We start from the raw sequence: 17,089 nt of genomic DNA, 5'->3' as shown, positions 1-17,089 counted from the left end.
ACAATGCCTACGGTAAATTTAGAACGAGCCTCATTGACGTGCCCAGAGCAAAAGATGACAAGACAGAAATGGTAGTTGTATGGCGGTGAATTTTCCAGTACTCGTAGACAACGCTCGTACGGACATGCCATTGGATCTCGTCGACGCTGGTTTGTTTCACACCCAAGATGGATCTGTTATGGGCGGTTCCTGGCGAGTCGTTCAAGGCCAATTGATTCCTGACTTAAAGTCGCGGCTGGTTTCAAGCCCTGACAAGCGCGTCGCGGAGATGGAGCGATAGGCGGATACACGGAGATACACCACAATGCGCACTAGACGCCCCCTTTTCTCCTCCCTTGCAACGCCTCGAACCAGTGACGGCCGAGTAACTCAGCAAAGACAGGAGAGAGACCCAATGGAACGACGAATCCGACTTCACCCTGGACCCCTGCCTCAACCGTCATGCACGCCATCATTCCAGCTTCCAGTGCGAATTGTGCCAGTCGGGGGTGTCTTCGTAGGTGGCGTTCAGTAGGTGGAATGGAGCCCCCTTCTCCCTGATCAATTCATCACCCACCTGAGGTGGCGTGCGAGTCTCGTATACGGAATCGTCCTGAGGAAACCCAACGCCTCCGACCGCACGGCACTGCTTCATCACCCTCACACGACATCAATCAAGCGTCTAGAGGCGGCTCTACGTGTCCAGTAGCTGGCTGTGCTGGCCGGCCCTTCACAACAGACTTAGTACTACTGAGTCTGCTCACTACATGTCTTTGGTTGATCGCGAGCCTATTACGATAGTGCCCTGTCCGACAACACTAGGGGAGTACAGTGCGTACATAATACTGGATATCTCAGCCCCTGTCTGGTCTGGCTCCTGGCCCACCTCCCTGGCCGCGGCCCAGCGATTCGCTCCCCCTCACTTCGTTCTTGTCCATGTCAGTCCGTCTGCGACGCTTTCCAAGACGACACTGGAGCCTCGCGAGACTTTTTGCACTGCAGACGAGGTGCTTGTGGCCTGCGTTCCCTGTTTCATGCTATCCCCACTGGCCATGGGGTCCTATGTCGAGTCCGAGATCGATCACAGCACGTCTCCCGACGTCTGGGTTGGCCGACTGTGCGGACACTCGAACAGAGCGAGACCTTGTCAATCCACAGACCCTCCCTGGGATGGAGCTGTTCCCCTACAGTAGGTGTTTTATATCCTTCCCAGCCCCTCTGTCTCGACCACGAGACTCGTAACACTCAGACCACATTCTCTTTTGCACAGGCCATTTCTCTCTTTGACCCCCTCTCAAACTGCACACTCACCTTTCTCTCCCGGTGAGCTCAATACATTCATTCGGGGCGATCGCTGGCCGTGCCTACATTCCTTTTCTTCAGACCCAGCTGTGCTTGGTCTGTTCACCGGTCTCGACGACCTGCGTAGAACAAAACCACAACGATCATCCTCTTCCCAACCTCTCGGTTCAATTCGATCGTGAAATTAAATCATGCATTTGACCAGCGTCATTGCATCTGCCTTGATGGTGATCGCTCAGGCGGACATCACCTCGGCCAAAGCCATCGCGCATCTTCCCAATGCGCTGCGGAGGAGGATTTATATGGACGACCTCGAGAGGGACGTAGCAAAGCTTCTGCGCCGAGCACCTGAACCACAAAAATCCGGCTCGGTCATCAACGTTGCGGCACCGACCAACATGACGAACGCAACAATTGCGACGGCCTGCACCGATGCGCTGAGCAAGATCACCAAGGTCGATAACCCGGCTGGTTTCGGGGCATGCTACAACATCCTTTCCTACGATGCGAAAAACAAAAACTTTGAAGCAGATCTTAGATTGTACCAGATGTTCAATACCTCTGGTGCCTTTGCTGGCCTCCAGGCCAGCGACCTCCAGATTGGACTCGTCTATCCCTCGAGCACGACATTTCAGCCGTTGACGAGCCTGAGGCGGACAAGGAGGTCTCTTGAGGGACGAGCAGCGAACATGCCAGAGATTCAGCAATATTCACTCGTTGGCAATTTCGACTCTACCCTGGACCTGAATAAGTTGAACGACACGCAGATCATGTCCCTCATGTGGCCCGACATCAAACTGAACGCCGTCGATGCCGACCAGAAGATCATCAGCGGGAACATCACGGCAAACGACGGCGCCTGGTTCGTCACAGGCCAATTCAGCGGCGAGTTCAAACCCGATTTGGTCACCGCTGCTGTCGCAAAGAAGGCCATTTCTGTCGCGAAACCTTTTGTCCTACCAGGCACCCACTGGGGCATCTTTCCTATCGGATTCATCGTCACCATGGTATGGACTGTCCTGTTTTTCATCGCCTACGGATTGGGCACGCTCGGGCGCATTAGGTACCGAGATGCGTACCGCAAGAGAAAAGCAGCGCAAGCCGGCAGGACAGGGAAGCGGATATAAGATATTTTCTGGATTTCTTCAGTTAAATTTTCAACCCTTGGACAAGAACGAGCATATCTGATCCGTACGAGAGCCTGAATTTTCTGAGGCGGTGTTGGCGGCGATTTTTTCTGCGGGACATATTTTGTAAGATACCCTCATTTAAGAAGCTGATTGAAGTTTGCGTGTGTATAGGTGTGTGGTCTTGAGGCGATTATGGATTCTGTGTATCAATAAGCGGCATTGCAATGGTGTTCTGGCCGCGAGGCGACAGAACGAGCTATGATGAGATGGATTGAAAACTGCTCCCGTACCTAGAAGGCTACGAGTACATGCCGCACGCCAGTGATAAATTACCTTATATAGAGAACGAAAGACACGTGACTGACTTTTCCCCAATTTATCTGCACCAACTTTTTTTCGACTCTTGATTCTTCGTTAAACGTGCCCCCCATACCACGCACGTCTTGATTGTTCTCATATCGCATTTACGGATTAATGACTTTCTTGATTTCTGTTGGGGTTTGGAGGGTTCAAAATGCAGTGATACCCATTTCGTTGTGTCGTTCGGGGAAGTAAAAAAATCCCTTCGGCGTACATCTGGGCTACAAGCGGGATTTTCTTATACAAAAGCCTTTCGTCTCATTGGGCATCAGGGATTCCGTTCAGCTGATATCTGAGGCTCGCAGGACTTCATCTGTCAATCGGAAAAAGCGCCTTGTTTCGTTGAGAGGCCCGGGGAAGAATCAGAGGGATTCGTCTGAAAGGCTGGTCCGTTGGTAGACGAAGCTCTCGAACGTCACTCTACCCATCTCCAACGCACAGACTCACACGCAACACCAACATCGATTGCTAGTTACGAGATTGACGCTAGGCGGTTGTCTACTGCGTAAGCTTGAACGACCGCAGTGCTACACCCATCACACTGCAGCCATGGACTACTTGTTTCCATACCCCAAGATGGGTGTATCATTTCTGGAGATTCTGCATGACCAATTGACTCGCAAGCTACTTGGTTTCGATGCAGTGCACGCTGAAAAGACACCATTCATCTCGGGAGTCACATCAAGACTCAAGTTCCTTCTCAACGATGCAACGAATCATATCTCGTTTATAAAGATTGGATATACCGCTCTCGAAGCATTTCTCCAAGCCAACGTTACAGGACCTCCCTTGGACTTTAACACGGAAGAAGTTATCTTCCCCGAATCGTACAGAGACGAGACCTTGAAGAGTCTACAGGAAGAGCTCTTCCAGAGTCTGTCTGTGGACGGCAGCCGCCCGTATCCCCTGACACCACATATCCAACTTTTCTGGCTGGCCAAGGTGATTCTGTCGAATCCGATCCTCGCCGAAGCAGGTTTCAACGGCCGACGAGCCCGCGCGAGAGTCAACTTCTGGCATCAGAAGCTTCTGCCAGAAGAGTCTCCCACGCTCCGAGACGAAATCTATGCAGACACGGAGATTCTGGAGCAACAACTTTCTTCCAGACTTGTGAGCCAGGCCGCATCCAGCGAAGAGCATTTTGTTCATTTCCTTATCGAGCGGGCGGTGGCACGGACATACTACGGGGATGATGCCCTTGCTCGAAGTGACCTTGCAAGAGCCGCAACGATACGAAACTTTCAATTTGTCCTCACCGGAGCGCTTGGAAAAAGAACAAAGTTTCAGAACCAAGAAACAAGTCAGCTTGTGGTCCTTGCAAAGAGCAGAGACGTCGAGCCCCCAGAGGAGAACGGCTCGAGGCGTCCAGGTGAAAAAAGAGGTTCTGTAAACGAGGGCGTGTCGAGATCCCAAAGCGCACAGACAGAGTCCTCAGGCGACAAGGCTTCGGCCACTCCTTCTATCCCTCCGCACCAAGAACTGCCCGATCCCTCCTCCTCTACTACCCTGGCTACCAAACCTGCAGATGTACCTCTGAATGACGACACTCTTCTCGAGAAGATCTCCTTTGGTCCGTCACAACCCATATTACCAGAAACGATGACACATACCACTACCGAATCATCCTTACCTCCATCCTTGTCTTCTCTGGATCCATCTAATCCCAGGCCCCTCCACCCACTCGACAGCATAATTCTCCTTGCCACGGCAAGCTCCATAACGAACACGTCGCCTAAAGACGGGCTCGTACGCGAAGAGACGCTCCCTTATGCCACGCGCGTTCTGGATGGCGGCTCCTCAAATTGGCAAGTGTATACACAGGCCCTCCTCGTTCGGAGCAGGATCGAAGGCTACCGTGCCCGCACCACCGAGAGAGGCCTGCTGCAACTACAAGCCCTCGTCGACCAGATTATTGCCGAGACCACAGCGTCAGCGCCTCCCGAAACCACGAACGACGACTCTACAACCGCAGCTATAGATTCCACCGGTGGTGAGCCTACCACAGGTGCGGTGACGACCTTCTTCCCCAAACCTTCTTCATCCGAGGCTGCCTCTGTCGCTGAGCGTCTCCAATACGTCTATCAGCTCTCGCCTCCCTTACGATGGGAACTCGAAGCCGAGCTCGCCGCCCGCTGGACACACCTGGGCGGCCTCAAGACCGCACTGGAGATATACAGACGTCTCCAGATGCACGCCGAAGTGGCACTATGTCTTGCGGCGACCAATAGCGAAGGCGAAGCGATCAACCTGTTGAAGGACTTGCTTTTCGAAAAGGCCGAGTCTGATGGGTTCGACGAAGAGGACTCCAAAGCCATGATGCTTCGCTCCCCGGCCCCCGCGGATGCACCGAGATTACTCTGCATCCTGGGAGACGTCACGTCGCATCCAGACTACTACAAGCTCTCATGGACGGTTTCAGGAAACAGGTACGCCCGCGCCCAGCGATCCCTTGCACGTTTCTTCGTCAAGAAGGGAGACTACCCCAGTGCAAAAGAGGCGTATACCCTCGCCTTGGTTCTCAACCGACTGGATCGTGCAAGCTGGTTCAGTTTGGGGTGTGTCCAGCTTGAGTTGCAGGACTATCCGGGGGCAATCGAGAGTTTCACGCGGTGTGTGCAGCTCGAGGACGACGATGCAGAGAGTTGGTCGAATCTCGGATTGGCACTGTTGAAACTACCAGCTGAACAGCAGCAGCAGCAGCAGAGTAACGGCACAGACGACACGGCGCCGCAGACGCGAGAAGCTGCCCATGACGAAGAGAAGGAGGAAGAGGGAGACGTTCGGGCTGCTGAGGGCAGAAGAAGCGGCGATAATGCCCCCACGGGGAAAGTCGACCAGTACATACATGTCCGCGAAGCACTCCGAGCCCTCCGCCGCGCCGCGACACTCAAGCGCGACGACGCCAGGATCTGGGACAACTACCTCACCGTGGCAGCCAAGATCCCACCCAGCGCAGGGACGCCTTGGGCTGAAATCATCCAGGCCATGGGGCGCGTGGTCGACCTCAGAGGGAAGAAGGAGGGTGAAGGAGCCGTCGACTTGAAGATTCTCAGGGTCCTAACGAACTTTATCACACAGAGTTTTTCGTATCCGAGCACTTCTGACGGTGGTGATGGCGGTACGATCAAAGACGACGAAGAGAATGCAGTGGCAGCGGACGAGCCAGGCACTGGTGCTACTGTAGGTGGGGGTTTGGGGGCAGAAGCAGGGGCAGGGGTAGGTGCGGATGCGACCAAGGGGGGTGACAAGGGCGACGGACACGGCGACGCCACAACGACGAAACTACCGTACCTAGCCCGCTCCTTTCTGGGACTTCTCGACACGCACGTCGCACCCTTGGCCACCGCCTCTCCCGCGCTGTACGAGATCTTGTGCGACGCGTCCGTCTGGAGAGGGCGACCTTCTCAGGCGCTCCTCTACGCGGAAAAGTCGTGGCGCTCGTTCCTGACGGGCGTGTCGCTCAGCGAGGAGTTCGACGACGTCCCCGACCGCGCGTGGGACGCCGTCGTCGACAAGACGCTCTGGATGGTCGGGAAGTACAGGGATCTCGGACCGCTCGAGCGCGAGAGGACAGGAGGACAAGTCGAGCCGAGGTGGAAGTTCAAGGCGCGCAGCGCGGTGAGAAAGGTCCTCGGGCGAGCCAAGGCCCGAGAAGGGAGTAGAGGCTGGGGGAGGCTGAGTGAGGAGGTGGTTTCGTAGGGGAGGTGTGAGAAAGAGAGCAAAAAATGTACATACAGACGAACGATCGATCGAACGAACACAACTTTTACGTACAAAAACTGACAAAAACTGACACAGAGGAACAACGTTTCGAAAGGTACCAATCAATATTGACCTGAGGCAATACATGACAAAATGAGGCGATGAGATAATTCCCAAAACTGCCATACGGGGCACTCTACCTTGACCATATCATATCACTCTCCACTATCACAGATACCTTGACTACCTTGACCGGTGGGGACCGAATGTGCATGTATGCACAAGCCGCCACTACCACTACCGATCTCCCATATATGTATATTGTATGCAGGCCGGCTTGACTGGCTTGACCTGTTGAGAATTCCCGAGTACACGAAGTCACGCAGGAAGTAAGTTAAGTCATACTGTACTGATCAGGCTCCTGAGGCCAAAAACTTCCAGCACACACACTCGAGGTTCATTGTAGAATAATTTTTCTGGCCAACTGCCCGACTACCTGCCCGACTACTCGACTCGTATCGTTGACGCTTCTTTGCTAATCATGAGACCGACGACGTACGAGCCGTGCTTCGACATCAGGATCCGTTCAGTAGCTTCCTCTTCACCCAGCCACAGAAACTCTCGAACAAGACCGAATCCGAACCCTGTAGGTGCCGAATGTGAAGACTCGTACTATTCTGACGGACAGCGGCAGTCGTCGCAGTCGTATTCGTACCTGCAGTACGTGTACTCTGACTAGTCGATGTAGTAGTTGTTGAGCCAAGTCCAGACCCCGATGATGATGATGATGATGATAATGATGACGACGACGACGACATTGATGATGATAGACACAGTCTCACGACGAGGGCCGGTTCAGGTTCTTCGTCGTCGTCGTAGTCGTCGTCATCCTCATCTGGATCTCCTGGCGTACATGTCGTATCTTTCATCTCCTGATCCCGATCTTTTAGTAGTTTCTTCCGTCTGGCTTTCCGACTCCAGACATCACCCTCTCTACTCATCAAGATACCGACGCGTCTCGCTGGGCTGTATTTCCACAAGACGTCCAGTTTTCCAATCTCGGCGATCATCCTCGTCTCGGCCCCGACGAGGTCACCTCCAGGAAGATCGACCAGCATTTCCGTCGGAGGTGGCAGGTACTTCTTCTCGACCCCGCTGCCGCCGCCGGCGCCGAAACCACCGCCACCAACACCTCTCGCTACGGCATTGCTCGGTCTCAAACCGAGCCAACTCCAAGCCACGCACCACCTCCTCGTCTTCTGGCCCTGGACGAACTCGGTGACGGCGTAGTTCGTGCACCCCTGGCCGCGCAAGTGGTCGACGATGCAGCCGACACTGGACAGTTTCCCCAGCATGGCGCTGGACCATTGGATGCGTGATCGGCTCGCGGGCCGTTTCGATTCATCGACCAACCTGGCCACGAACGCGACTTCGCCACCGGGCGTGATCATCTCGACGGGGGCTCCGGTGCAGCTTGAGTTCGCGGGGCGGGATTTCGAGCGTGCAGATTCGAGCATCGAGGACTCCGATTCGTAAAAGGGTGGGTTCGTCATGAGAATGTCGATGCTGAGTTCTTGATCAACACGTATCAGGAATTACTTACTACGTCGTGCGTCCGCATAGAGGAAAGCTTCTTTGTGCTTTTGCAATTACAAGACGACAAAGGAAAAATGAAAAAGCCAAACGAAATCGACAAAACGTACCGATCAAATCTCTCAATCTCAGTGCTCGGGATCAATTGGTCGCCGCTCGCGTCCGTGTCGAGCTGCTTGATACGGGTCTGGAGATTATTTGTCGCAGTGTTCTTCAATGCATATCTTTGATTCTTGCCGTCGATCTCGGTGAACAGAAAGAGCCATCTCGGCCGTTGCCGGCACGCGAGAAGGGGATATATCGCTGACGATCCTGTACCTCTGAGCACAGTTCATACAAAGGTTACGTGTTAGTCTGTGATTTTCAATGGAACAAGCAACTCTTCAGAAAGGTGGCCACCGTAGACTTTAGATTTAGCCGGGATTATAATACTGCGCTGCGCTGCGCTGTACGTACATGTCAAGTCCGATCACCTGTCGATCGGGGTCGAACCCTTCATGGAAGTCTGGGGATGTGGTGTCGAGAAGACGCTGGATGAAAAGGATGTAGTTGAAGCTATTTCTCGGCACGTTAGTACGCAATGAACATCCCTTGCAAGTGACATGAATCGCATTCAGATTCTTCTGATTGGGGAAAAAAAAAAGAAAACCACAGAGGGACAGGGCATTTCAGCGTACCGGTTCGGAACCTATTTTAGAGCAGTCAGAGCAAGAATGCAAACCCCCCGAGAAGGGGGAACAGGAGTCAACCGGTATTAATACGCACAGGAGGGCAAAGTCTGTCTTCTGGCAAGTCGATGACAAGGTTGAAGTCGCGGTGTAGAAGAGCCTTGGTGAGTTGCCTTGGAGAAAACAAGGTCAGTGCCGTAGTTCGCACTCCAAGGAGCCGGGTCGCCGCCTCCAGCTCAGTGCCTGTTGTCCTTTCTCATACCTCACGCTTTCGGGGTCCGAGAAGTCCAATTGACGGTTGAACTTTAGCCTGTGTCGTCCCAGGGGCGGGCAATGTCAGTCTTTGAGCCCTGTTGGAGACGGAACGGAGAAGAAGAGGCTGGAGATCCATCTCGGCACGAAGGAGGACCATGTACCTTTTCGCAAAGTCGGGATACTGCAGTGCCAGGGCGGTAAAGTCGACATCACGCCTGTAGATGTCATCTGGAGCAGGCATCGTGAGAAGTAGTCACTTCGTTGGTGTCAATGAGGTTACCGCGGACATGTGGAAACGTGCTCGGAAGGCTGGCGCTGTGAGAACCATGATTTAAATGGCTGGCTTCATGGCAAAAGATGCATCGATGGTTATCAGGAAGACCTTAACAACAAGAATACAGGTATCCAACGGAGGCAGTCGTAGTTGTGTATAAAGCCTACAATACGCACATATGCATGTAGGTAGTAGACTAGATGAGCGAATGGAATATTTCAAATGACACAGTCCTGCCTGGATCGGAGGATCTTTATTCCCGGATCAACACCATAAAGGTAGTAATACTCTCCCTGTGTACTGCACTCGGACTGCTCAAAGTGCAAACATACTTATACTTGTACTTGTACGGTATCTAACCTCGAGGGCATATTTTGTCCCAACGACGTGCATGCACCAGACATGCACCTTGTCAAAACGGGTGCCAAAGGGGGTATATATAGGCACTCCAAACCACCTATCGAATACCAACAGCAATGCCACTCAAACGCCGGTGATGTTACCAAGAGACTCATAACTCATCAAGGAGAAACCTTTCTTTCTGAACCATTGACGTGTCCAGCAGCTGTACATATAAAGGAGACGCAATCAATTCGCGAAACAGTCAGACTCTCATCTGCCCTTCTTTTCTGCCTCTGACCTGCAGACTTAGTTCTTCAACACAGCTTCATACAGACTCACGGCAGCTCCTAGGCCGGAGCTGACCAGGATGGAGGAGTATCCACCTAGAATGCTTTCGTTGACTGTTGCCACGGTGAAATGCTGGTAAAGACCAGCCAGGTTGAAATGCTGGGCGTAAACCACGTAGGCAATCAATCCTTTGGCGAGATTGAAGATGAATGGGTCGAACTGCATCTGCGTATTGTGCTGCAGAGCGGCTCGACGGGTCGAGTAAGAATGGCTCGGGTGGGCCTTCAGTGGCAGATTGATAAAGTACGAGATCAAACCTGGAAGGATGAATGATGTCAAGGCCCAGAGAGAGAATGGCGACCAGAACTTGGAGTCTAGGAGCAGGAAAAGATCAGGCACATTGATTGGCGTCTTGGTTGATTTGATATAGGGCACGGCTGGCACTTCCGCCAACAACTTGTTGGGAAGAATCTGGGCGCGAAGTCCGTATGCTTCAAGCAGGATGGCCAGAACGGTGACGGTCAGAGGCGACGAAAGGTAGTCGCGTGCCCAGTCGGCCGCTTCGTGGATCTGTGTCTTCTGGTAGGCGTGAGAGATGGATGTGCGAAGGCGACGCGTCTGTTGATCGATCGCATCCGTGACCACGGCTGGAGATGGTGGGATAGGGATTTGCGCTGTTAGGATGGAAGAACGACGCGCAATCTCTTTGGCCGGTTGTTTCACGAGAGCCTTGACGGGCGAGTCGGTGTCGGTTCTGCATACAATTTTTAGCTTTGTCGCGTGTCCCTGAGCATGTTATTCTTACGTATCCTCGGCGGGAGCAACAGTCTTGCGCCTGGATTTTTTGGGGGGCGCGCTGGTCTCTTCATCAGACTTGACTGTGTCCGAGACCTTTTCCGCAATTTTCTTGACCGGCGATCGCGAAGTGCTGCCTAGGCGCTTGTAATACTCGCTCAAAGACGGCTCTTTGCTGTATGTGGTCGAGTTTGCGCGTAGATGCTCGTCGAGGGCGACTTCGAGTTCGGCTTTCTTGAGACTGGCATAGCTGTGGTCGCATACACGTCAGCAACGATACGCAATGTAATTTGACAGGAAAAAGACGCGTCCAATGATTGAATGATTGCGCGGGTTTTGGCTCACTCTTGCAACTTGCTCGTCTCCGCGAACTCGGTCAGATCGCTTTTGCGCAGTTTCTGCAGATAAGGTAGGGCTGACATGATTGCCTGAATGCAAAGACACAGGCTACGCCGGCACGACAAAATTGATGTTTGCGGATGTTGGTAGGATGATGAGCCAGAGGATACTGGAATGCGACAGCGGAGGATGTGGAGAGGAACAACAACAGTCACACGAGGGGGAGGCTGGCTTAGTGAAATGGAAATAACAAGTGGCTGGGGGATCGCGCGGAATGGGCGCTGGGTGTTGATCGTGGGATGCTTGATTCGGCCTGTTGCCTTGCTGGGCTGCCCTTTGGGAGGCTCCACGGTCCGAGCTGGGAGGGAAAAGGTAAACAAGTAGACAGCCGAGGCGGCCTTAGCTCGTCACCACAGCTACTTCGAGGCGTAGCTCGACAATATACCGGGCGGTGGAGGCAATGATTGGCTGTGCCCTGTCGCTGGGTAGTATCTGTACTGATCTCGCGCTCGAATCGAGGTGATCGGATGGGTACTGGGTAAATTGGACGAGAAGACCTGGTGTTCACCGAGAGCACACTGACTGGGAGTCGTTCCCTACTGCTGCTCGTCGGGCGATGTGGGATGATGCGAGAGGGACGAGGATGGTGAGCGTCACAGTGACTTATTAGTCAGTCAGGGCAAGTAAGTCGAAGGAAGCGCTAAAGGGAATGTAGCGTCACCTAAAGTCTGCAGGGGCAAGTAAGCCGGGCATATTTTCACTCCATAGAATGCACATTCGCATATACAGAGTACTTTGATACTGAATACCCATCTGCACGGTCCTAGGTATCGACCTTAGGTTACAAGGTGTGTGTAAGTGACTCCAATTCATACTCCTCAGCCTATAAGTCCTTGTCGCGTTGAAATCTCATACGACGACCCCGACGACGACCTCCTCAGACAATGGAATGACCACAAACCCAGTCCACCTCTATCGCTCCCTTCTCCGGGAAGCCACCTATCTTCCCTTACCACAATGCCGTACATTTGTCAAAGATCACATCACCGCCTCCTTCCGGCGTTACCTGCCCAAATACGCCAACAGCGATGCACCCAAATCTCGCTCCGGTAACCCCATCACCTTTGAGCGGCAGACGAAGCTCCTCCACCGAGGCCGCAAGTTTCTGTCATCCTTGCGCCGCGCAAATGAGGGATACACCGCCCACGTCGAGAAAGTCCTACGGATGACGTATGGCCGCGTCGGACCGCGACGATACGCCCTCCTCGAACCATGGCTACAAGTACCGGCGGCATCTCTAGATGATACCGCTCAAGAAGACCTGCGTCAACCATCTGAGTCGAAATCAGGCTCGAGCCCCGGCACAGGGACCGAGACCGAGACCAAGACCGGTACAGCTCATCATAGAGGAGAATCAGGCGCGAGCAACTCGAAGCAGGAAAAGAAGGGGAACCTCAAGACACAAGCACACGCACAAGCACAAGCACAAGCCAAGGCAACAACACCCAAGGCGGCCGACAAGGCAGCAGAAGAACTAAGCATCGCAACCCCCCTCTCACCCCGTCGCCAAGCCTACTTCTCCTCGCAACTCGCAAAGTACAACATCTCCCCCAACATGCGCGCCCTCCTAGTGTCCCAGGCGACAGAACAGTCCAAATTCGACCGCGCCAACCGACCCGCCGGCAAGATCAGACCGACCTTCAAGCCCCCGCAGACCACCACGATCTGGGGCGCTCCCCTCCCACCCAGCCGCGTCAAGAACCTCAAGCGCGAATGGTACCACGCCAACCTCGCGGCCGCCCTCCCGCCGCTCCCTCAAGCAGAATACAACGCCGTCCACGACCTGGTCAGCGGCAAGGCGCAGTTCCCACCCGTGCCACGGCGCAGACCGCGAGCGCGGCGCTCCGAGGCGGACCGGGGGCGAGAAGAAGCAGACAGACAATCTGTGGTGATCCTCGAGGGGCCCAGGCCCGGTGTCCGCTTCAAGGACTACACCCATGGCCGTCCGCATAAGATGACGCCGCGCCTGCTCCGCCACCTTCTCTCGCGCGCCGTGCTCAAACAGACACCCTTCGTCGTCAAGGCCACCACCGACCCTGGCAGGACCAGGACTGTGACTGTCTCTGACCTCGCTTTCCACTGGGACGACGCCTTGACCCGAGAGCGCTACCAAACCACAAAGCTTACTAGCTCGATAACTCGGAGACAGTGTGACCTACTATTCGGAACATGAGCATTGGTCACCTGCAGTACAAGTCATGAGTAGGGAAGGGTGAGAAGGCCTCACGAGAGAACATCATGCATGGTCCCCATCACTAGACCTCGACAACTCTTGACTATCAATCAATTTGTAGAAGTAAGGACAGAAATCAAGTCCAGCATATAAGACCGCATTTATTTTCTGGAAAAAGGGGTATCAAGTGTATAACACTAGAAACAATCCGCCGCCCATCTTCGGCGCCGAACTTGGTCGCTCGCAAGAATCACCATGTGCCTTTCCGGAGGCCAGTATCCCGAATCCTGGTGTACATACTATCAATTCAAACCCATGCCTTCATCCCTGTGATGCTGTTGAACGCCGTACTTTCAAGCCAATGCCGTTACCATCCCTCTATTTTAGTTCCTCCATATCGCTATGCGTAGTTAGAAAAGCAAAAAAGCAAAAACGCTTGCTCGTCAGTCGTTAGTTCCGCTGTTGATCATGGAGAACCTCCCAGCATGGCACTGAGTGCAATGTACCACGTCCGAGAAGCCCCTCCATCGATCCAACTCATGTCAAAGTTGTCCTGCGTAAAGAAACTGTACGCTGCACTCGGGTTAATGTTGGCGAAATTTGCGTATACGATACCTGATAGTGATAAGCATCATCATAATCATCCCCAACGAGTCTACCGGGATGCTTACCTTTCCACCCTCCTGAAATACCAGTGGCGTCCCTCACCGCGCCATCCGCAAAGTAAGTAGTCCATTCTTCAGCCACAAATTGCTCTGCAGCACATTAGCTCCAACACCGAAAAGTAAAGACGGATTAAAACGTACGTGTTCGTGTCAGAGTCGAGAAAGGCATCACCGGGATCATATGGATGCTATATCGCATTAGTCAACGGCTCCGAAGATGAGACCTGACACGACTTACCCCTGGATATAACTCAAGTCGTTTCCAAAGTAGGTAGTATGGTCCGCTTTGTTTTCAAACAGAATCCCTGTAACCTTGTTGCCAATGAATGCTGCTGGCTGATTGACGTTATCAGAGGTCATGAGGAAATAGTTCTGCAAGCTGCGTGCAAGCACCGACAGCATCAAGTTACCACGAGCTTCCATAGAAGCATCGCCAATGGTCTTGCCCCACATCTTTAGACCATAAGCAAACATGGAATCCTCGGAAGACGATTCTTCGTCTTTGCCATCTCCGGAAGCGAAAAGCCCCTTGGCCCATGAGTGCCCATGGTACCAATCAAAAGATCTAAAGACCGGGAAGTACTGGTCCAGCGAACTTGGATTGGACACATCCCGGGCCAAAGCATTGACATAGTCCTTGTTTTTGATGAGCCATGTAGGGTCCAAATAGCCGATGACAGCAGCAGCATGGAGGAAGTAGCCGTAGTGAAAATGATGGTCGTTGTAATAAGAATTGCCAAAATCGACGCCATCATCACCGGTAACGTAGCTTGCTGACGAGACGATGCCCTTCCAGTCCGTGTCGTACAACAACGGGTACTCTTGTTGGTTGTCGGAGAAGACTTCGAAGCAACTCTCTAATTCAAGCAGCGCAGTCTTAGCCAGGTCTGCTTGATCAGCAAGATCGTGCATTGTATAGACCAATGTTGCAAACTTGCTCAGCGCCTTGCCGGAATAGTACATGCTGTTGAGGTTCGTTTGAGCTGACATGTTTTGAGAGGCCTCCGTGACAGAGACCTGCTGAATGGCCGCGACAGCAGCGGCTGACAAGTTCATAGTTGATTCAGATGAGTCTGCCGGCCTCCAGGGTGCAAACCCGAGCGATGTCGGAAGCTCGTTCTCCTCCAGGACCCAGTAATCTGCGATTACTGCCGTAGCATTACCAACGGTAGTGGTGGCTAGTGTTAGGTTCGTCACAGTTTTTGGACTGGTGGCTGCGAACGACTGGACGTGGTGAGGGAGAGCAAACATAACAAGGGTCGAGTTCTCTGAAAAAGGCCCGGCTTTTGTCCATGACAGGCTGTACTGAGCTTTTGCATCTTGGGCGTGGCCACCCACTTGTCCAGCTGTGGGCCACGTGCCTGCAGCGTCATCATAGATGAAGTCGAGACCATCACTCGGCAATTTGGCTACTTGCACGTCACCGTACCAGTTCTCGGGCCCTTGGAGCAACGTGCTTGATGCGAGCTTGAAATTAGGATTAATGCCATTGGATGGTAGGGCGTACAAAAGCCAAACTTTACCATCCTCTAGCGTGATTCTGTACTTGAAAACGCCTGGTTTAGGCTCTCCAGCGGCTGAGACACTGCGGAAGAAGACGCTGCTCTGGATATTGGGCTGTAGGTTGATGTATTGGCCAGTGATAAAAACCATCCCCTGTACGACAGGCATGGTCAGGATCGAGGTTGAGCCAGTGGAGGGCTGCAGATGGACATTTGCCGAGAACGCCAGCAGTGAATCAGTAGTGAGGATGGTGTTGCTTTGAAATTCTGCCGCAGAAAGAATCAGGGATTGGATGCCTAAGGGATTGATGTAGTAGGAGTCTGGCGAGTTTGGAATAGCCGTGTTGGCAGGTCCGAACACCTTCTGGCTTTGTTCAACATGCGAGATCGCCATGCCCCAACTTTGAGCGTTACCGCTTCCTTTACTCCAAGCCAGAGTATATGGCATCAAGAAAGCCGGAAAGTTCTGGGTTCCCAGAACAAAGTTTTCGTAGAATTTGTTGGTCTCGATAGGTCCAGTGGCATTGGTGATACCCAACCGCGGCACAGGATGGCCTCCCTGTTGCTGGATGTTTGTTGGTGGTTGTCCGAGGGCAATTGGCTCAAATAGGTCCTGGCCATAACAGCCCATGGTGAGCAGGCACGAACTAGAAGCCGTAGGGAGAGTTGGAACTTGTGTGTCCGTGGTCAACGTGGTCGCTAAAGTCCCAGTGATTGTGGAGGACGCTGACAAGGTCGTTTCTACAATCGCAGTACCCGTCGTTGTTATGACTGTCGTGCCAGCGGTCGACGTTGCGATCACTGTTCCACCGGAGGTCACGGTCGTGTTCAAAACTGTCACCGCAGTAATAACAGCGGTGGTCTCGACCGCTATAGTTGTCACAGTTTGCGTTACAACCACTGTCTCAAACGTCGTCAAAGGCAGAGTGATGGTCTCGGTGAGGGTACTCTGAAAAGCGGATGCCGTTGCATTGCCAAAGCTAACAGTACTATTAAGAGGCTGTATAGTTGCCGAGGTGACGCTTGGGATGCTGGTAGGAAATGGCTGTACCGGGGGATGACCCGCTGTCTCAAGAGTGGTAATGACGCTCTGTTCTCATCAGCAAAACATCACATGGCGACGAACAACAGGCTTACTCCAGTAGGCTGCAAGGATGATTGATTCTCGAGGGTGCTGGTAGGGATTTGCGAAGAATTTAGGCTCGTCAGGGTGAAAGTTTGAATACTCAGGTGAGGATCGCCGAACGTATATACTGAAGATGACACTTCTTCGTGAGCCACACCACCGGGCTGACTCGAAGCAGTCACTGTTGCGGCAGCGCTCGACGTCTCTGTGGCAAACGTGTGGGGTGTGTAGATACTCGGAAACGGGTTTCCATTAGAAATCGAGGTAAACAGGGGAGGTCCGACCTCGAAAAGACGACCCTGCGCACCTGGAAACAGAGACCACATGTCAGTCTATATGTCATGCCCCCTCAAACCGAATTGAAGGAGGATGGTTGTACTCACTGATAAAACGAGGGCCGGCGGGTAGAGCTCCAGCGAGAAGTACCTGTGAGAGTGTTAGCAAGAATGGACAAAGTAATCTGGGCATAGTGAGAGGGTGTAGGAGTTTGGAAGCAGGATTCGCTACACATGTAGCGAATCGAGCGCGGAGAGCAA

The 17,089-nt window shown here is 53.1% G+C and overlaps 6 protein-coding genes across 6 annotated transcripts; 3 read left to right on the top strand and 3 right to left on the bottom strand.

Moving 5' to 3' along the window:
* Nucleotides 1-1,472: 1,472 nt before the first annotated feature.
* On the top strand, nt 1,473-2,408 carry PV08_06899 (uncharacterized protein; the record flags this gene model as incomplete). Its single annotated transcript, XM_016381232.1, has 1 exon — nt 1,473-2,408. One exon carries the CDS (start codon nt 1,473-1,475, stop codon nt 2,406-2,408), a length of 936 nt encoding a protein of 311 aa, XP_016234334.1.
* A 912-nt stretch (nt 2,409-3,320) lies between these two features.
* On the top strand, nt 3,321-6,470 carry PV08_06898 (uncharacterized protein; the record flags this gene model as incomplete). Its single annotated transcript, XM_016381231.1, has 1 exon — nt 3,321-6,470. The coding sequence occupies one exon, from the start codon at nt 3,321-3,323 to the stop codon at nt 6,468-6,470; it is 3,150 nt and encodes a 1,049-aa protein (XP_016234333.1).
* Nucleotides 6,471-7,048: 578 nt separating this feature from the next.
* Nucleotides 7,049-9,230, bottom strand: PV08_06897 (uncharacterized protein; the record flags this gene model as incomplete). The annotated part of the gene is made up of 7 exons (XM_016381230.1): nt 7,049-8,039; nt 8,177-8,386; nt 8,523-8,621; nt 8,744-8,754; nt 8,832-8,907; nt 8,997-9,044; nt 9,151-9,230. 7 exons carry the CDS (start codon nt 9,228-9,230, stop codon nt 7,049-7,051), a joined length of 1,515 nt encoding a protein of 504 aa, XP_016234332.1.
* A 681-nt stretch (nt 9,231-9,911) lies between these two features.
* On the bottom strand, nt 9,912-11,110 carry PV08_06896 (uncharacterized protein; the record flags this gene model as incomplete). Its single annotated transcript, XM_016381229.1, has 3 exons — nt 9,912-10,647; nt 10,699-10,938; nt 11,034-11,110. 3 exons carry the CDS (start codon nt 11,108-11,110, stop codon nt 9,912-9,914), a joined length of 1,053 nt encoding a protein of 350 aa, XP_016234331.1.
* Nucleotides 11,111-11,976: 866 nt separating this feature from the next.
* Nucleotides 11,977-13,260, top strand: PV08_06895 (uncharacterized protein; the record flags this gene model as incomplete). The annotated part of the gene is made up of 1 exon (XM_016381228.1): nt 11,977-13,260. The coding sequence occupies one exon, from the start codon at nt 11,977-11,979 to the stop codon at nt 13,258-13,260; it is 1,284 nt and encodes a 427-aa protein (XP_016234330.1).
* A 466-nt stretch (nt 13,261-13,726) lies between these two features.
* On the bottom strand, nt 13,727-16,058 carry PV08_06894 (uncharacterized protein; the record flags this gene model as incomplete). The annotated part of the gene is made up of 4 exons (XM_016381227.1): nt 13,727-13,875; nt 13,932-14,015; nt 14,067-14,113; nt 14,164-16,058. The coding sequence occupies 4 exons, from the start codon at nt 16,056-16,058 to the stop codon at nt 13,727-13,729; spliced, it is 2,175 nt and encodes a 724-aa protein (XP_016234329.1).
* Between the last annotated feature and the right edge of the window lie 1,031 nt (nt 16,059-17,089).

This window comes from Exophiala spinifera (assembly GCF_000836115.1).
Source record: "Exophiala spinifera strain CBS 89968 unplaced genomic scaffold supercont1.5, whole genome shotgun sequence".
NCBI lineage: Eukaryota > Fungi > Ascomycota > Eurotiomycetes > Chaetothyriales > Herpotrichiellaceae > Exophiala > Exophiala spinifera.
Note: the sequence above shows the minus strand (reverse complement) of the source record. Positions and strands in the feature narration are given on the sequence as shown.